Raw genomic sequence first — 23,837 nt, 5'->3', positions numbered from 1 at the left:
CTCTCCCCCAGCCTGCACACACGCAGCCTGTGCCAGCTCACGCCACCAGCATCGGTGTTGCCCAGGCGCCCAGCCTGGCGCACATGCTGGTCACCATGGCAGCAGGCAGCGTGCTGGCAGGAGCCCAGGCGGGACCCTTGCATCCAGGGCCAGCAGTCTAGACATACGGGGGCGAGGGTTGTTTCCCTGGTAGCCCCAGAGGGGCCTGACTGGGTGAAGCGGGGAGGGTGGGGACCCTCCAAGTGGCCAGGCTCGTCCATCCCCCAGCTTCTCTGGAAAGGAACAGTTTCCTGAGGGCTCCAGGGTGGACGCCAGGGTCCTGGGGGGCTTCAAGGCCCTGTGCTCCTGGCCCCAGCTGGACACTCACCGAGAGGGGCTGGCCCCTGCCTTGTCTGCTGAGGGCTTTCAACATCGCCCAACCTGCCTTCCAGGCCCAGGTGCAGCCAGCAGGGTCCATCCCGCCGTGTCCAGCTGCAGAAGGCCACTCCCTAAAGTAGGGGCCAGGGGTGCCACTCACCTAAATGGCCTCTTGGTGCCCATCAGGAAAAGGTGCCCCTCCCCAAATCAAACATGTTCAAGGTGGTGCAATTGGGCAGCCTGACATCTGTGCCCAGGCCTGGTCCAGTGATCGCAGACGGCACCCCTGGGCAGTGGGCACACACCAGATACCCACTGCCCAGGGAGGGGATGGCTTCAGGTTCAGAGGTGAGTGTGGTCAGGCGAATTGGGCTCCCAGAGTGGCAGTGACTTTGGACACCCCAGAGTGCAGGCTCTGGATGCACAGGACACAGTGATGGGCATGTTTGTGTGTCCCAAGTGTATGGCTGCGTGGGCACCTTCTGGCAGGGGACATGGCCACAGGGTTCTACGGGGTTCCATGAGAGGGGTGGTCCCCATTGCCTGAGGATGCTGCTGTGGGGCTGGAGCATCCAGCCTACCACAGGGTCTTATGAGTAGTGTACATCTGGGATATGAGTGGTGCCCGTGAAACAGATTCTCTTGTGCAGTGCATAGCCTGATCACCCTGCCTGACAGCCATGAGTGAGCTCTGAGGCTGGGATCCAGGGCAGCATCTCTAGGGCCAGGGCTGGCCCAGCAGGTGGCTATAGATCCCTCTGCCCAGTCCCCATCCATGTGTATTTTCACACATATGCCCAGGCTGTGTACATACTGCTGCATCTATCTGCACAGGCTCAGTCCATCACACAGGAACCTCCACATCAAACAGTCACAGGCACTTATTAAGTACCTACTGTGTGCCAGAACATGTGGAGTATCCAGAAAAGAACCATGACCCCAGCAGGCAGGTGGGCAAGGGCCTCAGGTCCTTGGTTCCTGAGCGGGGGATCCGTGCAAACGACCTGCTCCAAGAACATCTAGGCTGGGAGGCCCACCTCTTAGAGTCCCCCAGAGGCCCAAAAGGCCACCCCGTGGCTCACACCCCTGAGTCACTGCCAGGCAGCCCCACCCCACCCCCACCTGGGGCTGTGGGCCCCCAGAATTGAGAGGCCACAGCCGCTGCTGGCTCTGCTGCCAAGCGGCTGCCTGGAGACAGGCCCACTTAGCGCCTGGCGGCCGGGCCTCCTCCCGCCGGGCACGTGATGCCCATGAGCGCCTGCCAGTGCGGCTGTGCTAATGAGGCTGTCATGCTAATTGGGACGTCTTGGGCTCCTCTGAAGCCTGGCTGGGAGGAGGGGGTGTGGAGAGGCCAGTGCCCACACCTGGGGGTAGCACGTGCACAGCTGCCCTCGGGCCCCCACACATGGGTGAACTGAGGTACAGGCAGCACCACGGCTTGTACCCCCAAACCAGGGCCATCTCCCCAGCATTGAGGCTAGACCTGGGTCCCCGGTGCCCTGGGAACTTGGGGGATGCTGTGTGGGCATCACCCCTGAGGCAGGGTGCAACCCCAGATAGCGTCTTCCTCCCGTGGGTCAGGAAGCCCGGTGGGCACACGGTCGGCGTCCCGAGAATGCACATGGGTCACGGAGATGGATGGCGCTGGCCCCAAGAGAGCCTGCCGGCACCTGGCCCAGCTGAGCTGCGGCACACAGCGCGCTGTCCCCGGGATTGTGCTCGGGTCTCTCCCGCACCTTGCTCATGCCCCAAGTGAGGGAACAGGTCCCCGTTCTCAGTGTCTGCACGTGCTTGGCGAGGTCACCACCCAGGACTTGGAGACTGGAGGAAGGACTTCTGACCCCAAGTGCATCCCCTGACCATGGACCCCTGTGCCCACCTGCCCTGCCTGCCCCTGGGGCCCACACATGCCCAGTCCAAGGCCCTTTACTCTGCTGGACCCCCACAGCGTGGGGCCCCCATCACGACCTCGAGAAGGATGGAGGGTGCTGCCCGGAGCCCCGAGGGCCCATGAGGAGGGGGCATGACTCTGGAGGCCACGGCTGGAAGTGCCCCGTGGCTCCTGGCCCTGGGTCCCAAGGATGCCTGAGGGCCACACGCTGCGACGAGGAAGAGGACACCGAGGCTGGCCCCGGCCCAGGATGGGCAGCTGTGGTTTCACTAGTTGGCTCCCAGCCCCTGAGGCAGGTGCAGGAGACAGACAGGCAGGGTGCAGCTGAGCGGGCCCACTGCAGGTTCCCAAAGACGGCCCCTCAGGCTCAGTGGGGAAGGGGTGCAGCCAGACAGCCAGAGCAGCTGGGGCTGGGAGGTGCCAGGGGTCAGGGGTCACCTGCTTCTGGCCTCTTCTAGCCTGCTGGTCTCATCCCTCTTACAGAGGGCTTTGCCCTACACGGCCCCCTGGAGCCGACCCCACAAAGACCCCAAGTCAGGCCAGTCACTCCAGTGATGTGAACAGCAGTTCAGGGGTCCACACGGCCAGCCAGCAGTGCCCACCCATAGAAGAAGGGACAGAAGAGGGGCCCCATTAGGTGCCACCCGGATGACATCTGCTTCACACTCCTGCTCTCATGTCACCCTCCCACAGAGCAACCCTTGAGGCGGGTGTTACTGTCTCCATCGTACAACTGCCATTTCGGCCCAAACCAGGGGCCCTTTCCCTGGGGCCAGCACAGCCAGGCTGCCGGGCCCAGTGTGGACACGGCTGGGCAGCAGCCTCTCCACACCTCCTGCACCCTGCCGTGCAGCCGGGTGCCACGGGTGCCAGGATGGGGGCCCCTGGGCACTTGGCCCACTCGCTGGCACCAACGCCCCCTCCTGCCGCTTTCCCCACTCAGACCACTCTCGGGGAAGAATCAGGCCCAGGGCGAGAGGCGGCGGCCAAGGGGACGGCACACGACTTGGGCGGAAGAGTGGGGGGCCTTGCCGTGCTCCTGGCAGCAGGAATCAGAGAAGCAGTAACTGGATCTGGCTGAGGATCGGGCGGCCTCCAGGGCGGAGGGCTGTGATCGGGTTGCAGCCACACTGCGAGTTTTCCACCAGCAGCTTTTTCTGCCTTGGGAAAGAGCTGGGTTGGGCTGGCGAGTCCATGCGGTGGGTTTGGGGGCCCTGAGGTCGGGGGCGGAAAGGACAGAAGCTAAGAGGTGCAGGAGCCACAAAGCAGGCCACAGGGCCCGAGCCGTGGGCCCAGGCAGCCGCGGGCAAGGGCAAGGGCAAGGACGTGGTCAGCCCCGCCGCGCGCGGTGCTCTCCAGCCCTGCAGGCCCTGGGCTCCGGCCCCTGGTGCGGTTCGGGAGTGGCTGAAATCCAAGCTGGGGTAATGAAAGGCAGCCGCCGTTCTTAAGCCGACACAGCTCTGATCCGCCCTCCCACCCGCCCTCTGCTGCCCGCTAGCCATGTAAGAGCTGCCTGGGCCCACGGCCACTGGTCAGAGGTGGCGTGCGAGCAGGCAGCGGGTCCATGACGCCAGCCAGGCTTGGGGGCCGAGGGCCAGCCCAGTCACACTGGGCCTCCGGGGGACCTCGGGGGCCGTGAGCACTCAGAGAGAGCTTCCCAGGCCCCTTTGGGGACCTGGGCCAGTCCTGAAGATGCCCACCAATGGCCTGCACCAGGTGTTGAAGATCCAGTTTGGCCTTGTCAATGACGCTGACCGCTACCTGACAGCGGAGAGCTTTGGCTTCAAGGTCAACGCCTCGGCACCCAGCCTCAAGAGGAAGCAGATGTGGGTGCTGGAGCCTGACCCAGGGCAGGGCACTGCCGTGCTGTTCCGCAGCAGCCACCTGGGCCGCTACCTGTCGGCCGAGGAGGACGGTCGCGTGGCCTGCGAGGCAGAGCAACCGAGCCGAGACTGCCGCTTCCTGGTCCTGCCACAGCCGGACGGGCGCTGGGTACTGCAGTCGGAGCCGCACGGCCGCTTCTTCGGGGGCACCGAAGACCAGCTGTCGTGCTTTGCCACGGCCATCTCCCCGGCCGAGCTGTGGACCGTGCACCTGGCCATCCACCCGCAAGCTCACCTGCGGAGCGTGAGCCGGCGGCGCTACGCGCACCTGTGCCCACAGGAGGACGAGATCGCGGCAGACAGCAACACGCCGTGGGGCGTGGACGCGCTCATCACCCTCATCTTCCAGAACCGGCAGTACTGCCTCAAGTCCTGCGACAGCCGCTACCTGCGCAGCGACGGCCGCCTCGTCTGGGAGCCTGAGGCCCGCGCACGCTACACGCTCGAGTTCAAGGCAGGCAAGCTGGCCTTCAAGGACTGCGATGGCCGATACCTGGCGCCTGTGGGGCCCGCTGGCACGCTCAGGGCTGGACGCAACACACGGCCCGGCAAGGACGAGCTTTTCGACTTGGAGGAGAGTCCCCCGCAGGTGGTGCTAGTGGCTGCCAACCACCGCTATGTGTCTGTGAGGCAAGGTAACGGGCCGCCGCGGGGCCGGCCATGCTGACCTCAGTGTGCAGGTCACACGGGGATGAGGCATTCTGTCCTTGGGGGTGGGGACACCTGTGGCGGTACACAGTGCAGGTGGGTGGACCATGGGCCCAGGCCCATATGGTTGGTGTGTCAGTAAAATGTGGGCAACGGTGTGGAAGAGCTTCCTCTGTGAGAGTCAAAGGAGATGCTGCACACAGAGGTCTCTGTACGTGTGCAGCTAGCGAGCGAGACTTGTGGTGGCAGTGTGGTCTGTGGCTGTAAGGGTGGTGGTGGAGCAGATGGTAACCACAGAGATGGTGCTAGTGGTTCTGCTGGTGACAGTGGTGGTGTCGACGATGGTGATGATGGTGGTGGTTTTGGTGATGGAGATGGCTGTGGTGGTGAGGGACAGTGGCTATATGGACCATTTTCATTCTCTGGATCACCCTGCAACTGACCCCATCTCTTTGATGGGGAATCTCCCACTAAGGACCAAATCCGCCTCCCACGGTAGAAGCTGGAGGTAGCCCCGTTCGCCTCCCCACTTCCCCTGCAATAAGGCTGACGGTGTATGACCCAGCGCCACAGATGTTCAGATGTTGGCTTGACAACCAGTGATGCGAAGAAGCAGGATGCTGCATCTCGTTCCTCGGGGAGGAGGGAGTGGTGCCCCTAGATCCCAAGGCAGCCCGAGTGGTGGTACCTTGATCCAGGTCATCTTCCTGGCCAAGCAGCCTCCAAACCCAAACTTGTCTTCTTGCCCTGGGGTGTCTGCGAGCACTGAAGCTTACCTGTTTTCTCCTCCCAATGTCTTTCTTTGTGCTGCTTGTTTCTGCCACACCTGTTGCCAGCCTTGCTGACGCGGTGGTGCTGACAGCAGCACAGCAGTCACCGTCTGTTGCTGCAAGTAACAGAAAAATGGCTGCAAACTGGCTCAAGCCATGAAGACATTGATTACCTCGTATAAAGAGGAATCTGGAGGCACGGGGTGGTGGGGTCCCAGGCAGGGCACCATCACCAGCTCAGCAGTGTCACTAAAGTCCTCCACTCTTTCCTTCTCGTGGAACCACTCTCCTGGGACAGCTCTGAGTTCAGGCTGGCGTCTTGTGGTCACAAGATGGCTGCTGCTGTTCCAGCCCTCACATCTACACAGCACAAAGTCCAGAGGAAAGAGGAGCACTGCCTCTTCTTGTGTCTTTTCAGGAGTAAGAAAATTTCTCGCGTAAATGCCACAGACACCCTTTCTTCTTCACACCTCCACCGATCAACCAATGCCTCCCAGGGAAGTGGATGTGTGCTCTTTGCTTGCCCTAACCAGGACTCCCTGTGCCTCTCCCACCTTGAGGTCAGGGCCCTAGAAGCAGATGACTGTGTGAGATGGAGCCCCTGGGCCACATCCTGTCTGGAGGAGGTGCACGGGGGCAACGCTGGGGACACCAACAAGGTTGGCCTCAGAGATGGCAGTCGAGGCGCACAGCCCCTGGCCTCGCTCCTCCCTCAGTACCTTTAGGGATGGCTCCCTCACCTCCTCAGGTCTGCTTCAACGTCACCTTGTCTGTGAGGCTGTCCTTGGCCAAGGCCCACAGCATCCCTGGGTGCTGGACACGGTTCTTGTTGTCTATCGCTCCCCACAGACTATAAGTGCCAGCGAGCCAAGGACTGTTTTGTGACTGCTCATGGCGGTCCCACAGCAGCAGCAGCTCACTTAGCTCAGTACTGCTGACAGATGGTGAGGATGGCGGTGAAAATGCCAGGCTGCTGCCTTCCCTCTGAGCAGTGGCCCGTGTGAGGGGGAGACAGAGCCCAGCCTGGGGCGGTTTTGTGAGCAGCAGCCTTCGGGAGCTGGTGAAGGGTGAGAGGTCCCGCCCTGTCCATGACAGGCCCTGCCTGGTGCCCGTCCTTCCTTCTCGAAGGTTGGACAGGATCTGGCCCCGACCCTCAGCCCCTGATGGGGCTCTGCCCCCATCCCTCCTGCTCCCCTAGCTGGACAGAGTGGCCTTGTGGAGAGGTCTGTGATCTGCCACATCAGTTGGAGTGGCCACTTGCCATGGAAACAGGGACAGGGTTTACGGGAAGAAACTGGGGGAGGCTCTAGTGCCTGTCGGCTGCCCCCCACCCTGGGCATGGATGTCCCTTCCATTGCCCTCCCAAGAACCCCAGGCTGAGCCCCGGGTATCCTTGCCCTCCCCAGGGCTTCTGGGAGACCACACATATGTGCATGAGGGGCTGGGGAGGTAATAGGGGGCCAGCTCCTGCCCAGTGCCCGGGAGTGGGCCCCAGGCCCCGGCTGTGTCCTGGGCCATGGCATGGGGAAGAACAGAGATCTTACTGTGCCCGCCCAGTGGCTTAGGGGCGGGTATAAAGAGAGGCTGGTCTAAGTCCTGGGTCGAGAGAGCGGGAGCAAGCAGATTACCTGACGATTAGCAGAGGCGGGGGATTTGCCAGCACGGAACGGACTGGCTCCTGGGGCTATGGTAGCAGCTGGGTCAAGGACCTTTAGGGAGCAGTGTGGAGGGTCCCCAATGTGGCTACATGGCCCTAGGGGCAGGGCTCCTCGACCCTCTGAGAGGTGCCCTCCAAAGTCCAGAGGGTTCTAGATGAGACCCCCTCTGGTTTCAGGGTTGCCCCAAGAGCATGCTTCCCCACCCCTCTGCTCCCCATCCCACTCAGGGAGAGGCGTGAGGGGCTTCCCATCTCCTCCTCCAGGGGTCAACGTCTCAGCCAACCAAGATGAAGAACTGGATCATGAGACCTTCCTGATGCAAATTGACCAAGAGACAAAGAAGTGCACCTTCTATTCTAGCACTGGGGGCTACTGGACCCTGGTCACCCACGGGGGCATCCAGGCCACAGCCACACAAGTGTGAGTGCACCACCCCCACCTCCACTACCACTTCCGTCTCCAGCAGCACCATCACCACCATTACCATCATCACTACCACCTCCATCTCCACCTCCACTACCATCACCATCACCTCCATAACCACCACCACCTCTACCACCACCCCACCTCCACCTCAACCACGAAGACCGTGGTTGCAGCCCAGCCAGGGAAGAATGCCCACAGGGGTGAGGGGCAGTTCTTAATAGTGGTGGGTGTGTCAGTGGAAGGCAAGGGTCTGTCCCTCCCCGTGGGGGTGGTACTGGACCAGAAGGGGATGGGGAGGCCTGACCCTGAGCCTCCATGTCCTGCTGCTCTGAGAGTACCTTGCCCCGCCCCCTCCAGTTCTGCCAACACCATGTTTGAGATGGAGTGGCGTGGCCGGCGGGTGGCCCTCAAGGCCAGTAACGGACGCTATGTGTGCATGAAGAAGAATGGGCAGCTGGCGGCCATCAGTGATTTTGTGGGTGAGCACTCCCCACCTGCCCTGGGGGAACTGGGACTGGGCTCCCTGCCCAGGGACAGCACCTGCTCAGAGATCCTGTCTCCACCAAGAGCTGATCCTTCCGGCTCCCCACGGACCTGCTGCTGCCCCTGGCAATAGTCATACTTGCTGGTCAAGATAATCGTTCTGGACGTGGGGGGAGCCATTAAATCCCAGAGTGCCCAGACCTCCGCTGCACACTTGGGGAACCCGGGGTTCAGTGGCAGCAGGCCACTTGTCAAGGTGACCTAAGGCAGTGACAATGGTAGATCTGGCCCACAAGCTGGGCGTCGGAGCCTGCAACTCTTCCAGGGGAGCCCCGGGTATGCCCCCACGCCCTACCGCCCCTCAGCCCGCTCTCCCACCAGGCGAGGACGAGGAGTTCATCCTCAAGCTGATCAACCGGCCCATCCTCGTGCTGCGCGGCCTGGACGGCTTCGTCTGCCAGCGCCGCGGCTCCAACCAGCTGGACACCAACCGCTCCGTCTACGACGTCTTCCACCTGAGCTTCAGCGATGGCGCCTACCAGATCCGAGGTGCGGATGGGGCGGACCGCAGGGGGCGTGGGGCCGTGGAATGAGTGGGGCGGGGCGGGTGGCTGCACAGGGCGGGATGGAGGCACGGCAGGCAGGGCGGGGGAGCGAGCGGGCCCCGCCGACCCCTCCCCACCCCCAGGCCGCGGCGGCGGGTTCTGGCACACCGGCAGCCACGGCAGCGTGTGCAGCGACGGCCAGCGCGCCGAGGACTTCCTCTTCGAGTTCCGCGAGCGCGGCCGCCTGGCCATCCGCACCCGGAGCGGCAAGTATCTGCGCGGCGGCGCCTCGGGGCTGCTGCGCGCGGACGCGGACGCGCCGGCGGGGGTCGCGCTCTGGGAGTACTGAGCACCGGGCCCGCCTGTCCCCCATTAAACCGTCTCAGTGACGCAGCGGCTCGATGGCACCGATCGGAGCGGGGCAGGGTGTGTGCGGAGGGTCTGCATCTCCGGCCACAGGCCGGGCCTCTTCTGCCCTAGAGTTCCTGTGGTGGTCAACCTCTCCATCCTCATGCCCGGAAAATCAAGGAGGGGGGCTTGTCTGGGGGAAGGGTTGAGCCAATTGAGTGCTCCCCTCCCCCAATCCTGGACAGCCACAGCCCTGAGCCGCCTCTTGTTCTGCCCTGCACTCCCCTTTCCGGGCCCCCCCCCCCATGCCTTGCCATACACCTCCTCCCCAAAACCGAGGGAGAAGACCCCTGCTCCACTCAGCGGGACCAGGAGTTAGGTGGGACAGCTAGAAGCCCGGTCTGTGGCCCTGGCAAGTCAGGCCTGTTAGAGGGTCTTTGGGGGGAGCACGTCTCCGTGGAGCATCTCACTGCTCTCTTTCCCAGGAACAGAGTCCTAGAGGATCTGGGAAACACCTGATGGAGAAGTGACCCCCCCACCCCTCCCAAATAGAACCCCTCTTAGCCCAGGAAGGGGGCTCCAGGCCTCCCACCCCCAGCCTCAACCCACATGTGGCTCTCAGGCCAAGGCACTCCCCTGCCTGCCCCCCCAACCCCCAACAGATGAGGAGAGTCCTCACTCGCCTTGCCCAAAGCAGGCTGGTGGCCCTATGGCCTGGGTGGAAGATGAGACAAACCTATGGTTCACCCACGTCTCCCCACCACCCAGCACCTAGAATTCCTCAGCCCCCAAGGACCCCCACCCAGGCCAATGCCTCTTGGACATGCTAGGTGACCTGGGCCATCAGAGGTGGGAGACAGCCTGAGGAAGGCCTAGAGCCTGGAGGGAGGGTGCGACCATGAATGCAGATGCCCTTGCCACCCTTCCCCACACCCACCCCCTCTCCCAACCCCAGGCAGCACCTGCTTGAAGCAGGCCTGCCTGAGTGTGGCCAGCGTGGGCGGAGGAGAGGGTCAGCTGGGGCTGGGGTGCTTTGAGAAAGGAGGGAGGCAGGGAGAGGGGCACAGCGATCCCAGGGGAGAGCAGACCTGCAAGGCCAGGGAGGAGAGGAGGGGGCTGAGAGGCATCCTGGGGGCAGGGAGGACCAACTGGGTCCCCCCCAGCCTGCTCCTGGCCTCGCTGCTCTCCTCTCCCCTTAGGGACAAAGAAGGGCTGAGACTGAGGGGGCTGGCTGGTCCAAGGCCAGCTTGTTAAACCTGCAAGAACCAGATGCCAAAGTCCAACCGGCCCCTGGAAGACAGGTGGCTGCCTCAGCCTCGGCGTGCACTGCCCCCTGGTGGCGTCTGGGGCAGGAGGGCTGGTGGCCCACCTGCTGGGCACCAGGCCTGGAATCACACAAGTCGCTCCCACCCGTGCCCTTTGGAGCTCCCCTGACGCTGCAGGGTGTTGAGAAGGGGTCTCCCTCTTGCTGACCTCAGCCAGACAGTGCATGTGGCCTCAGACACTTGCTGAGTGGAGCTTGCACAGGCTGGGGCAGCGGCTGCAGAGGGGAGGCACGGGAGAGCGTCTAGGGGTCCCCAGGAGAGGCCAGCTGGGGTGGGGAATAAAGGCCAGGACTGGACAGAGGAGAGGGACACACTGAGGCTAAGGCGGGTGGGAGCTGCATGCAGGGGACACAGAACTCAGTGTAGATGGCCCATGAGGGCCAGCCTGGGGCCTCCCACAGCAGGGATCAGCAAAGGGACGCCCCGTGTCCGGCGTGGTGCTCATCCTGCTCTGCGGGAAGACCGCACACTGAGTGGCTGGGGGGGCACTCAGAAGGACATCCAAGCAGGTGAGGGCTCCTAGGTCTTGGTTGTGGTCCAGGTGGCTCCCCAAGCAGCTCCCTGTGGATCTGCTGCCTGCCGCCCACTGTGTGGCCTCAGGCCTCCACCCTGCCCCTTGGTCTGTGGGCTTCGGGCAGGTTCGCGCAGGCGGCAGAGTGAAGTGTCACGGCCGGGGTGAGCCTGTCACCCTGCAGCTTCTTTGCTGTTTGTCCTGTCCTTCCTTTCTGCCTCCTCTCTGATTTATCACCTTTTTCTCGTTACGCCATTTTACCTCCTCTTGGCTTTTTAGGTGTTCATGTAGTTTTTCTCCTTTTCTGGAGATTACGACGTGCACCCTTAACGTGGCAGTCTGCCTTGAATTGCTGCCACCGTGCCCACACCACGCAGGGGCCTCTGGCCAGCAGGCAGGAGGAGTGGCCCTCCCACCACTGCCCCTGCTCCGTACCTCAAAGGCCTCGTTTTTTTCAGACAGACCAGCACCAACGCCTCGAGAGGGTTATCCCTGAATGAGCCAGCAGAGGCCCAGGTGGGCCAGGGACGCTGTCTTAGCTGTGGGGCCACCACGTGAGCCTGTGTCAGGAGCTGCACGGTGGGGACCAAGGGCGACCAATCGAGCACCCAGTGCCTGGGGAGATGGTCCCAATGCTGCTCTTTCACACACCACGTTGGTGCCCACCGCCCCCTACACAGCTGAGGCTCACCGAGTTGGACAGTGTCACTGCTCTGGGCCGAGACCTGGTTGGGGAGCATCGCAGGGGGCAGGTGGCATCCCCATCAGTCTCCTGCAGCTTCCATGACCTGGGGCGGCTGGCTGGCCTCTGGGTAGGTAAGCCCTGCAGGTGACCAAGACCCAGATCTGTCAGCTCTGGGCTCCCTGCAGCCTGTGTGGCGAGTCGGGGGCTGTGGGGCAAGGCTCTTTCTCCAAGGTGGGCAGACACAGGCCCTGAGAGTGCTGTCCTCTGTCCACTCACAAAGAACGGTCTATTCTGGGGCCTCTGTGGGCTGGCCTGGCCACTCCATTCTCCCCGTGGCACTCAGGCGACAGGAAGACGACCCTTGGAAAACAGCTGGAAACAGGGCTGCTAAGGGGGTACAGGCCCTCCCTGGGCCAGGCCGGGCCACAGCAGTGCTCTAGGCTGCAGAAGGACCACCGTGAGCCAGCAGAGGCTGGAGGTGAGCCCCCTTGCTTGAAGGAAGCTGCCACGGCTGCTCCTAGCACACAGGGGGCAATACTAGGGGGCCTCCCTCCCACCCTCGCTCCCGCCCTGGAGAACCCTCCATCGTGGGGTCTGTGTGGCGACCACCCACTCTCCCAGACTGATTTGAAGCACCTGCCAGCCCCCCTCCCTCTGTGGAGGGTGACAAGGAGGTGACCTTGGTCCTCCCTGGGAGGGACTCTCGTGCCCTGATCGGCAGGATGGCTGCTGCAGCGACCACTTCATTTGTGGGCTTGGCCCCAGTGCTGGGGACTCCCTACTGGCCCCAAGGCCACGGAGAGGCCAGTGCAGGGCTCATTCAGGCGCTAAAGAGCTGGGGGCACCCAGGAATCCAGGTCAAAGGTGCCACCGGACTGAGGGAGGAGTAAAAAACCAGAAGACGAAGCAGTTCAGCACAAAGGGTCAATGTGGGTGGGGGGCCTCACAGGGGGATCCCGCACGCACCACAGGAGAGCACTGTCACCTCCCCAGATGCCGAGAACGCCAGCACCAGAGCTGAGCCAGGCTGCTGCCCAGGCTGAGGGAGGGCTGTGGGGCTGCGCCCACCCTGAGGGGCCCTGGCAACAATGCAGTGCTTGGTGCTGGGTGCAGCCATAGCTGGAGGCACCTAGTTGTTGAGTGTTCTGGCCACAGGCCACCGGAGGCCACTGGGCACTTCCGTGAGCTCCCCCCACCCGCCCCCCGGCCATTTTTGTGCTTCAGTCACAGGAGGCGCCCTCACACCTGGTGGCCCCAGCTGCTGCAGAGTGGCAGGGCAAGGTGCCCTGAGCTGGATGGGAGGTTCGGGGGGGAGGGGCGTGTCGCTAGAAGGGGCAGCCCCGCGCTCGGGGCAGAGGGGTGGGAATGGATACAAACCCGCCCCAAGTCCTAACTCCAGAAACCCTGTTCCTCCATGGCCTCTGCAGGCCGCTCAGGCAACAACGCTCCTGCTTTGGGGTCCAGGGTCTGTGTCCTGGGCCTGACTTCTGAGCAGAGGGGATGTCGCTGATCCAGCCCAGCACTCCGGGTGGGAGACTGCCCAGCAGTGACCACCAGGTCGTGTGAGGAGGCTGTGGGCAGCTGTTGGAGGAAAGGAAAGGAGTGATGTGAACAGAAGACAGGAACTGGGGAAGGGGGAACAAGGATGAGTGAGGGCAGAGCCTGGTGCTCAGGGGGCTCAGATGCCACCCAGGCTGCCCTGGGACAACTCACTTCACACTTCACTTCCGCCGAGCACACACATGCATGAGGGCAGCCAAGTGGCCATGCAGGGGACCAGGTACCCTGCATTACGCTGTGCACTGGCCAACCCCATCCTGCCCCCTAACTTTCCCTGGCTGTGACCAGGCCAACATGTGCCTCCTGGGTCATGAGCAAGAAGTAGTCTCTCACATTCCAGGTTTTTCTCTGTAAAACCACGAAGGCACTGTGAGTGGCTGGAAGGGGCAGGGCCGACCTGAATCACAACAGGAGGAGGCTGGGGCTGCGAAGCTGCCTGTACAGCTGCAGGAGCTTCTCGGCGGTGGCGCAGGAGTGGCCTTCGTCCTCCGTGCACAGCCGGTCACGCAGGGTCTGCACCTCCCGCAGCAGCATCTGCAGGGGGGCAGGTGGCAATGGCTCAGGCCACCTTCCCACTGGGCATGTCACTGGGTTCCTCTGGGGGATGCCAACCATGCATAAATCCTACTTGGGAGGGGTCGGTGGTACAGGAAGAACACTTATCTGTGACCCTACAGCATGGGACATGCAGCCTGGCCCCGAAGGCCCCTCAAGACAGGAGAGCTGCTGGGCTGAGGGGAGACACCCTCCCCAGGTGAGACAAGGGTCCCAGCCAAGGCGGCGCAGGGAGGAGGAGTGGGCCCAGACAGAAGTGACTGCACCTACCCTGCCCCACCGGCCCCACAAGGGGAGCCGAGCCCACACCCCTGACTTGGCTGTGAGGACAGCGCAGGCCCTGCTGGACTGGGCGACACCCGAGTGCTTGCGTGTGTCCCCAGAGGAGCCCAGGCAGTGGTGGGAGGTTCAGGGGACGGGACCCATGGGGGCCTCACCTCGTGGTTGGCCTGGATCTGGTGGAGATACTGCATACGGAGGTCAGGTGGGCTGGAGCCCCGGGCGGCCTGCTCGACGACCATCCGCTGGGGGGACACAAGGGGCAGGTCACTGGAGAGAAAGCGCTTCCCGCCGCCTACCCTCCATGCCTCAGAGCCAGATGGCCCTGCCACTCCCCTGCAGCCTCCATCTCAGCCCCCCACCTCACCCCGCTGTGTCATCTCTGCTGTGTCCCCACTCCAACGGCAGGGCCTAACCCAATGGTGACTTACTTGGAAGAAAGTTTCAGGCCTTTCCCCTCTGCTCCCCACCGCCTCGGCCCCACAGAGCCACCCCTTCTCCCATCTTTAGCTTCAGGCCTCAGTGCCCGCTCCTCCTGCCCCGTCTCAGGCGGCCCCCGGAGCTGTCCCCCTGGCGGATCCACTCAGCACGGCCCACGCAGAGGCTGCTCCACATCCCGCTTTCTGGAGGAAGCCCGGCGGCTCCTGGAGCTCAGACCCAAGCTCCCAGGCAGCTCTAGGCAGCGAGGCCCCCACTGGCCTTGGGAACAAAGTGCTGAGAAGAGATCCCGACACCCTGATGGGCAGCAGGAGGGGCCGGCCCATGGTGGACACTGCACACCTGGCAGGGTCCTGACTGTTCCATGTGGCCAGGTGACGAATGCTGTTACAGGAACCCCCACAACACAGAGCTCGGCGTTGGCTGATGGAGGACGGACAGGTGTGAGGCCCGCGTGGACCCCCATCCGGGGAGCGTCTACAGCACTATCAGGGGCTGAGCTGTGCCCGCCGGCGTTCACACGCAGAAGCCCCAAGTCCAGTACCTCAGCACACTACTGTGTTCACAGACAAGGTCTCTGCTGGTGATGAGGCTAGTGAGGTCGTGGCTGGGCCCTAAGCCAATCTGACTGGTGTCCTCATGAGAAGAGATTAGGAGACAGACATGCACAGAAGGATGACCACATAGGGACACAGGGAGGTGACGGCTGTCTGCACGCCACGGAGAGGCCTCAGAGGAACCAACCCTGCTGGCACCCAGATCGCGGACTGCCAGCCTCCAGCCCCGCTTTCCTGTTGTTCGTGCCCCATCTGTGCTGCTTTGTCACGGCTGCCCCAGGACACTAACCACCCCCTGCTTCTTGCTGGAAGTCCGCTCAGCACGCTCCTTCCCCCGGCTTCACGCTACTGTCCACCTCGTGGCCGCCACACTTGGCACAGTCTGCAGATGGCCCAACACTCCAGGCCCAGGGAGAGCATGCCAATGATGCACGTGGCTCCTCTCTGGGGCAGAGAAATGCAGGTGCTGGAGCTCTGCTCTCGGCAGGGAGAGGGACCCATTCTGGGGAATGGGTGTCCCTAGTGGGCAGAGCCCTGACAAGTGGTACCACTGCCCCAGAGACCACCTTGATGACTCAAAGTGCTCAGGCCTAAATTCCTGAGCAGGCTCACCATGGCACTGTGATCTCAGCAGGGTGACAGTCACAGTGCTGGGTAACCAGAGCATAAGAGTCACAGCAGGGTCACGGCACTGTGTGACATGGTCATCAGGGTCTCAGTGGGGTCACAGTGCCACGTGACATGATCATCAGGGTCACCCATCTCAGCTGTCGAGTGGCACCCACCCAGGCTGGTGCAGGGCGTCCCATTGCAGCTCAGTTCCAGTGGGTCTTGAACAACAGCCCTCAGATCCTTGTTAAAGCTCAGCTCTCAGGTCCTCTGATTCTCAGGGTCCGGGGTGGGGCCTGGGAACGAGCACTGATAGCAAGGTGCAGGAGAGACCAATGCACAGACCACACTCGGGACAAATCATCGTAATGGGCTGACAGCGGCCACTGCAGCCCCTCTGTGAGGCCAAGGCCACACGGTCAGAACAGGTGGCAGAGGACAGGCGGCCCGATCCTGAAGGCAGGGCTGTGTCCTGCTCAGGTCACCAACTGACAGACTTTCATTTGGAAGACAAGGACCCTCTCAGATCTGGCAGTCGTGGCCCAGGCGGCCCCGGGAGGGCAGTGCAGCAGTCTGCTCCTGAGCCAGGTGGCGGAAGGGCCCCAGGGCTGCCGGGGATGGCCACCAACTCCTGCTTTCTTGGCAAAGACATGGAGGCTCACACGAGCACGTACTTTGTCCAGGGATCTGCGCCCAGGGTGTCTGACCCGAGGGCATAGCCTCTCCGTGGGGCCTCTGCTCGGCCAGGCAAGTGCAGAAACCTCCAGCTGAACATAGGAGGTAGTAGCTGGAAACACCTCCCTTTAATCTACTGGCCATGTGGCTTCACAGCTGCATTAGGAGCTGATGGAACACACAGAGGGCAGTGTCTATCACTGGGGGATAAGCAGCAAAGTTCTGCCACACGCCTCCTAGCTCCCGCAGCTCACCTGCACGACACGTGCATGTGGGAGCCAAGAGAGGAGGTGGAGGGGTTGTCCTGCGACCCCTGTGGCAGGTAGCCACAGACCACCATGGTCCCATGTTCCCACCACCCAGCAGACTTCCCCACGGAGCCCAGAACGGACTGACACACCTGCATACGCCCGATGATAGCGTGGTGAGCCTGGCACATGTTGGCCAGAGAGGAGCTCTCCACCTGGATCTCCACGGCCTGGAGAGGCCCTGCCGGACACAGGTCGGTCACCGCCACCTGCAACACATGAGGAACCTCGCTGCCTGTCCAAAGCCCTGCCCAGCCCAAGAGTGGCTGGAACGACAGGAGCCTCCGAGCCAAAAGGAGCAGGTGAAGCCCTAGGGCCCCAATGCCCTGGCCTGGGCGGCCCCTCTGCACCCTGTGCGTGGGCAAAGCTGGGCACAAAACGGCTCCCGGACCTGCTCCTCCCCCTCAATGTTAATTCCCCCCTGAAGAACAGCCAGCCAACCAGCAGCAAATCTGCTCATTTGGAAGTGTGTGCCCAGGAAGAACACCATGCCGACCACGGCACTCACTCCAGGAGGAAATGACTGCCCCCCCCCCCGGCCAGGCCCCAGAATCAGGGCCCGGGGACCCCCCAACCTAGACACGCTGGCCTGGTCTCGGCCTGGCCCGAAAGGGCTGTGCAGGGGCAGCCCCCACCCAGCCCTCAGGGATGTGTGTCTTGGCCTCCTGGGATGCTCTGCGAGAGCCTGCAACATTACAAAGCCAGGGTCTGCTGGACATGACCCCAGTGGCTGGGGGCGGGGCTGGGGGGCCCTGTAAGCGGCTTCTAGGACAGGCCTAGAGCCCCCTGGTGCTCTAGAAGTTTAGTGCCTCAGATGCTGACAACGGTCTGTGCTGCTCCTGGGGTACAAACCGTCAAGGAGCAGCACTGGGGACCCGGCTATGAATTCCAGCAGTGCACGAGGTGGGAGCCCACGTGTGGGGAGTGTCGGACAGGCCATTCCTCACTGGGACCTAAGACTGAGGCCAAGGCTGCCCCATACAGCTGTGCCTCCAACTGAGGCGTGCCTTGGAATCCTCGAGAATCTGAGTCCTCTCAAGCGGCCCAGAGATGCTGCGGCCCCAGGGACCCTGCTCTGAGAAGCGCTGCTGTAGAGGCCGGTTTCCCCGCAGACGGGAGAGCCGACCCTCTGCTTACCTCGCGGATGATGAGGTGGACGTCGGTGCCATCTGGGGCCACTCCCTGCACAGAGGACAGTGCTCGGGCCCTCACGATGTCCACAGCAGCATTCTCGGCCAGGAGCCACTGCAGGGTGGCACAGCATAAGGACACGCCTGGAGGGGAGAGGCGCCAGCCATGAGCTTGGGTGGATCCTGGAAGGAACGACCCCATATCTGCAGGCCTCAACACCAGAGGGAAGCCAGTCAGCGCCACCAACCTGAGTAACTGTCCCCCACGGTGGCCCTCAGCAGCTCCGCTGACACCTTGATGGCGGCCACTGATGGAGGCAGGTAGGCGGCCCGCAGAGATGCAGGTCCAGCCGGCTTGCTGCCTGGCCCAAGGCAAGCTCCCAGGAAGGTGTCCACAGGGTCACTGACTGGGCTGAGCAGGCTGGGGGCCTGCATGTGGGGTGTGGCCAGGCTGGGGAAGCGCAGACACTGCAACATGTCCACCGTGTGCTCACTCAGGGGCAGGCAGATGCCCTCCTGCTCAGGCAGGACATCAAGGGGGCACATATCCAAGGAGGGGTCCTTGGAACAGTCTGAGGGGGTGAGGGCCCCGCCCACGACCTCCCGGAGGCTGTAGAAGAGTGCACAGGACACGGTCACAGGCAGATCGAGCATGCCGTCCTCGCCAGGGCCCAGGGGCAGCGTCACCTCCCGCCGACTGCCAGGGCCGAGCCGGTCCACGGGGATGGTGTAGGTGACCGCTGAGCTGGCCGAGTCCAGCTCCAAGGTCCGGGAGCTGGTGAGCACCTGGATGCACAAGGCCCAGCCCCGGTCCAGGCTGAAGTCGCTGCTGTTCTCCAGCAGGCAGGTGGCCGTAAGCATGTCCTGCAGCTGCAGGCGGCTCCAGGTGGTGGTGGTGGTACAGGAGATGGGCCTGGGGCCCTCCCGGCTTGACAGCAGGGCACAGCTCACGTTCATGGCTTCATTGAGGCACATCAGAGCCTTGTTCCGCTGGTCAACTGCCTTCTTCAGAAAAGACACTCTGAAAAGAGCAGATGTGCCACCCAAGGGAAGGGCAAGAAGCCACTGTGGTGGGTGCAATGTCCCCTAGCCCCAGGGTCAGAAGGAACCAGAACTTGGCTCCCTGAAAAGCACCAAGTGAGGAATAAGTCCCCGCCCCAGAGAGCAGCTCTCCTTGTCCTGCTCATGCCAAACCGTTTTGAAGCTGTTGCCAGCTATCTGACCCAACCGCTCCTCTTGGGCAGCAGGAGGACAGAAGACAGAGGACAAAGCTGGTGCAGCCTGTGCTCGTGGGCCTGGCCTAGCCTAGCAAGCTCATGGAGCCTGCCACCCCGGTCAGGACAACGCGAGCCAGGTGAGGCCTGGGGTCAGGGGTAGGGGGGGCTAGCTGCTAAGTTGGCCCCTTTGCTCCCCAGCAGCACCACCACGATAGCCTGGAGGATGGCAGGCGCTACAGAAACAGCTGTCAGCCACAGGCGCCTGGAGCTCCAGAAGCTCCCTCGGGCCCGTGGAGGGCAGGTGAGGGCAGCGAGAGGAGCTGCTCTCTCTCTGAACAGGTCAGAGAAAAGGGCTGCTGGTGCCCTCACTGAGAGCAGGGAGGAGAGGAGGTCCAGGGGGAGGGCTGAAGAATCGGCACGGGCAGCCCCCTACGCCCCTACAGGGAAAAGATGGAGCAGTCGGAGAAGATGGAGGTCCCTTTCGACTCACGAGGCAGCCGGCCTTTAGCGCAGCCTTTCACCAGGCGATGCGATGTCTGGGTTCTTGCTGGGGACCAGACGCAAAGGAAAAGGCCTGGCCAGGACCAAGACCATCACCCAGGATGCCACCACCTCGGACACAGTCATCTGAGGACATAGCACCAGCCTCAGCCCGAGCCGCAGAGCAGCTGCTCACCTCTCAGAGACGGTGCCAATTCCAGAGAGCAATTCCTTGATTTTTCGGCCAGTGTTTGCTGCGGTCACTCTGGTAGGGGAAGGCGTCTCAGAGTTCAGGTCCAGCCTGCAGGTCATCAGGCGGCCTTTGGCAGACAGGGCCAAGAGCTCAGTGCCACCTGAAAATGGACACATGCAGGGCCTGGTCGGCAGGCGGGAGCGGCATGCTGCTGGGAGCACCCAGCAGTGCCCCTGGGATGCAAGACCAGTGCTGGCAGAAGGTCAGTGCCCGAGTGAGAAAGAGAGGGTCCTTGGAGCCATCCCTGAAGAGACGCCCCGAAGAGCCCAGACAGGCGCCAGAGGCTGGGTGGAGCCGCTGCCCACGCTCACCCAACACATGCTCCCAAGGGCCCGTTTGGGGTGCCAGCGCCACAGAGGCGGCCCTCGGTGGTATCTGGGCACATCTCACACGGATGGGACTAAAAGGCCACCATGTCAGCTGGGCGTGCTTGACCTCCAACAGGCCACCTGGAACAAAGCTGCCCCGAAGTTTCCAAAGAGAAGAGAGTGCTGGGCAGGCGCCTTGCACTCACTCTGCTCCCACTGGGGCCTTTCTGGAAGCCCCCGCCTCTCTAGCGTCATTCTGCCTTCTCTCCCGCTCCTGGGTTACCAGGGAGCTCTCCAGGACACAGGCTTTATCTCCTGCGACCTCGCTTGTCCCCCAGGCCCAATAGCGTGGAGGCCCTGACCCCACCCCAGGAGGAACAGCCCGACAGGCAGGCCCCTCCCTGAGCTGACAGGCACATGCCCAGGTGGGCTCTCTATGCCCTTCCATTCCCTGCTGTCCCTGCGGTCTTCTTCCCCCATGGGACGGACAGTGGACTTTCCCCTTTAAGCATTTCTTGTATGTGGACTGTGGTGCAGGGCAGGCCCACGGCACACTCACGGGCGGGGAGGGCGGCTCTACCCTCTCCCCCGGCACTGGGTAAGCACAGCTAAAACGCTCCGTGGCTCTGTCTGGGGACAGCATACGCCGGGAGCTCTGGGTGCAGCCTGCCCACCTTCCCTCCAGGCAGGGTGGCTCCTTCACAGCCACGTGTAAGTGGAGCAGGTGTGTTCTGACCTTTGGAAGAATGTAAGGCTTGACCTGAACCAATTCGAATTTCCCCTGCACTACCCGCGACGTAAGACCTGTCATGGAGAGACGCCCTTACCCCAGGGTCACCCAGGTGCAGACCCCATCTAGGCAGAGCAGCACACCTCCTGCAGCACACCTCCTGCTCCTAAACCCACACAGGACACATACAACCAGGCACCCCCTGACGCCAAGACAGGACGTATCAACCACGAGGCTACCCAGGTGAGAGGAAGCCGCCTCTGTCAGGTTTAGGGAAGACAGGAACGAGACGCGGAGGGGAGGACGAGCAAGTTCACAGGGGAGAAGGATGCCAGAGGAAGGATGCCACTCTGAGACGTTGGTTTTCCAAGTTTCAACAGTGGCTCGTACCTTCAGGTGCCCTAGACGACACAGACAGGGTGACGACGCTGCAGACACTCAAGCTCGCTGGACACAGCAGAGAGGGCAAGCCTCCTGGGCCCGTGTCCGGCTGCATGGGGTCCCAGGGAGTGCCTCCCCGAGCCAGGTCTACCACACAGAGGTCCGAGGGGGTGCTGTGGTACATGCGGCCGCCCCCGCCGCAGGCTGCACAGAGCACAGGCCCCGGGAGGCAGTACTCCCGCAGCTCTGGCACCAGATTCCCAGCCTCATCCCAGCTGGCCTTGACAGCCAGTGTCCGGCCATGATGACCAAGTGCCACCAGGCAGTCGGAGTGTGAGTCTTCCACGTCCTCAGCCAGTGGCTCTGTCCTCAAGGCCCCAATGAAGACGACGGGCTCCTCCAGGTGATGGAGGATCTTGACAAGAGCCTTCGAGTCACCAGGGGCCAACCCAGAGGTGACCAGGGTCTGCAGGACCACACAGCAAAGCTGGCCATCGGGGAGACCACAGAGGATCACGGGTGACTCCAGGAGGGAGGCATCAGTTCCAAAGAGTAGCCCAAAGAGGGTCTCCTCCAGCGTGAAGCCCCTGGAGCCGTGCAGGTGGCTGTGTGCGACTCTGGAGCCTGGCGGTGACATGCAGCACAGCACTGGGAGGAAGTAGGGGGCTGCAGGCTCTCTCGGACTCCCAGCTGGGGGGGTGGACAACTCCACCTCACCGATCTGGCCTTTGAGCAGGGGGTCCTCTCCTGGACAGGGACACTCGAACAGCTGCACCTTCCACCGGGCGGGGCCCTGTGCTAAGGTGATGAGCAAATTGTCGAGCACGGTGAAAGTGCACAGCGTGGCATCATGGAGGACACAGGCGTCTGGATCCACAGGGATCATACGGGAAGGGGACTCACCGTCCTGACTGTCCTCACTGTCCCCATCGTCCCCGTCATCCTGGCTCACAGACCTGCGAGAACACAGGGAACTACCCATCACGACCTTCACGCACTCTTCAAGACAACCCACCACCAAGCACGCTGGGTCTGGGGTCTTCAGAGAGAGTGATCTCAGGGACCGTCACAGCCCCTCAGCACTGTGAGGAAGGCTCCCCAGGGAGCAGCCTGCCTGCCACACTGCCTCCCACCTGCCCCAAGGACTGTTCCACTTGGCACCAGTCACCCAGGGACACACATAACAGGATGTACCAAGGCTTCCAGAAATGGAGTGTGGACAAAAAATTCTCATCAGTGCAAAACTGTTTGACCCCTGAGGCCTCATCTGTGATTCACACTGGCTACCTCTTTCTGTCCTAAGCCAGTAGTGAGCAGGCGCCGTGTGAAGGCGCTGCACTGGTGCCTGGGAGGGGCCTGGCTCCTCCACATTGGGCTTCTCTAACCACTGACTTGGGGTTCATGGTGCTTTTGCCATGACTACCAACCAGAGACCCACTGGAAGGTGTGTCATGACACAAGGGACAGGACCAAAGGGGCAGGGTCCTGCTCCGAGCTGCAGACTTGGCTGCCTGAACCCCATTTACTAAGGATTCTCCGCAAGCAGGAACCTGTTAGAGAAGGCAAGTGCTGTGGGCTGGCCGGGACACCGAAGGCTTCAGAACCGAACCTGAGCCCCATGCTGGGGAGTGCTCATTCTGAACCCAATCCAGCAGCAAGCAAAACGTACAGATCGCAGGGGTAGCGTCGGAGCAGAGCAGGGCGGCCACGGATCAGAGACAGCGAGCTCATCTGAGGCCAGGTCGGCCTCCACCAAAGAGAGACCATTTGGACTCGCCCAAAGTGGTGCCGCCCAGCGACCATCCTCACCTGCTCGCCTGGTCCAACGACATGCAGTAGATGCCCCTGTGGGCGCACAGGACGTAAAGCGCCCTGCGAAGGGCCAGAAGCTCCAGGTGCCACACCTGACCCGGAAACCTGTACACCGCCTGGACAGCGTGGGGGCAGACGACAGCACGGAGCCCTTAGTTTTAAACGAACTCCTCAAACGCGCCAGCCCCTCGGAAGGAAGCGGGAGCTCCGCCCCTCAGCCCCGCCCGGGGAACCCCGCGCCTCCCTGGCCCAGGCCCGCGACCCCCTCCCTCCCCGCGCCCGGGACCCCCGCCGTTCCCTCCCCGGCCGAGCGCTCACGGTCAGCAGCCCCGCCTCCTGGTCGTAGACGTAGACCAGCTCGCTCCCGGTGGACAGGAAGATCTCCGCCCCGAGGCACAGCACGCGGGGCTTGCCCGCCGCCAGGCCCCCGAGCGGGCAGCAGAAGCCCGCCAGGTAGTTAACCTGCGGCGCGAGGTCGGCCATCGTGCGGGCCTGCGGCTCGGGTAGCGCGGGAGGCGCCGGGAGGCCGCTCCGCTCCGGGACGCTGATGCCGGGGGTGGGGCGGGGGCGCTTCACGGCCGCCCACGTCGCGGCGCGTCCTCCGCCGTAAAGCTGGGCGGCGGGCCGAGGCGGGGGCGTGGCCGAGGCGGGGGCGGGGCCCGGACTCCGCGGCTGTTCTCCGGGAGGCGGGTCCCCGCTGGATCCCTAGCCGGCGGGCTGGAAGGCCACGCCCCTGCGATCATGCTAGTGGACGCAGAACAGCTAGGAAAGAGCCGACGTGTTTAAAGGCAACGCGGGAAACCACGGGCCTGCGCTGGTCCACCCAGTCCGTCCTCCGAGCGGCCCGAGGCGCCTTGTTGGAAGACCCTGCGGGTCTGCAGCACCTCCCACGCCCGTGCGGGGCGTGCGCTTCGCTCGTGCGTCCTAAAGCATGGCAAGCTCCGGGACCCGGCCAGTCCGCGGGCTCCCCCAGGGCGGGGGCGGGGCCCCTGCGCCCAGCAGAACGCGTCTTCTC

At 63.1% G+C, this 23,837-nt stretch overlaps 2 protein-coding genes across 5 annotated transcripts; one reads left to right on the top strand and one right to left on the bottom strand.

The window, feature by feature from the left end:
* The first annotated feature begins 3,792 nt into the window (after window positions 1–3,792).
* Window positions 3,793–9,049, top strand: FSCN2 (fascin actin-bundling protein 2, retinal). Of its 2 annotated transcripts, none has more exons than XM_001914948.4 (5): window positions 3,793–4,766; window positions 7,471–7,627; window positions 7,991–8,112; window positions 8,498–8,665; window positions 8,805–9,049. In XM_001914948.4, the coding sequence occupies exons 1-5, from the start codon at window positions 3,941–3,943 to the stop codon at window positions 9,008–9,010; spliced, it is 1,479 nt and encodes a 492-aa protein (XP_001914983.2). In that variant the 5' UTR covers window positions 3,793–3,940; the 3' UTR covers window positions 9,011–9,049. The 2 variants fall into 2 exon arrangements, with proteins under 2 accessions (XP_001914983.2, XP_023507563.1); XM_023651795.2 differs by having other exon boundaries at window positions 3,813–4,766; window positions 8,447–8,665.
* A 3,391-nt stretch (window positions 9,050–12,440) lies between these two features.
* FAAP100 (FA core complex associated protein 100) lies at window positions 12,441–23,447 on the bottom strand. 3 transcript variants are annotated; one of them, XR_011423114.1, is made up of 11 exons: window positions 23,141–23,420; window positions 22,820–22,938; window positions 21,020–21,966; window positions 19,535–19,691; window positions 17,890–18,662; window positions 17,649–17,785; window positions 16,604–16,720; window positions 14,356–16,371; window positions 14,083–14,169; window positions 13,488–13,624; window positions 12,441–13,111 (listed from the first exon to the last, which is right to left on the bottom strand). XR_011423114.1 is itself a non-coding variant. In XM_023651792.2 (10 exons), the coding sequence occupies exons 1-9, from the start codon at window positions 23,303–23,305 to the stop codon at window positions 13,493–13,495; spliced, it is 2,634 nt and encodes an 877-aa protein (XP_023507560.2). In that variant the 5' UTR covers window positions 23,306–23,447; the 3' UTR covers window positions 12,441–13,111; window positions 13,488–13,492. The 3 variants fall into 3 exon arrangements, 1 of the variants encoding a protein (XP_023507560.2); XR_002811268.2 differs by lacking the exon at window positions 14,356–16,371 and having other exon boundaries at window positions 13,424–13,624; XM_023651792.2 differs by lacking the exon at window positions 14,356–16,371 and having other exon boundaries at window positions 23,141–23,447.
* Window positions 23,448–23,837: the final 390 nt, after the last annotated feature.

The sequence above is a fragment of the Equus caballus genome, chromosome 11, assembly GCF_041296265.1.
Source record: "Equus caballus isolate H_3958 breed thoroughbred chromosome 11, TB-T2T, whole genome shotgun sequence".
Taxonomy (NCBI): Eukaryota; Metazoa; Chordata; class Mammalia; order Perissodactyla; family Equidae; genus Equus; species Equus caballus.
Note: the sequence above shows the minus strand (reverse complement) of the source record. Positions and strands in the feature narration are given on the sequence as shown.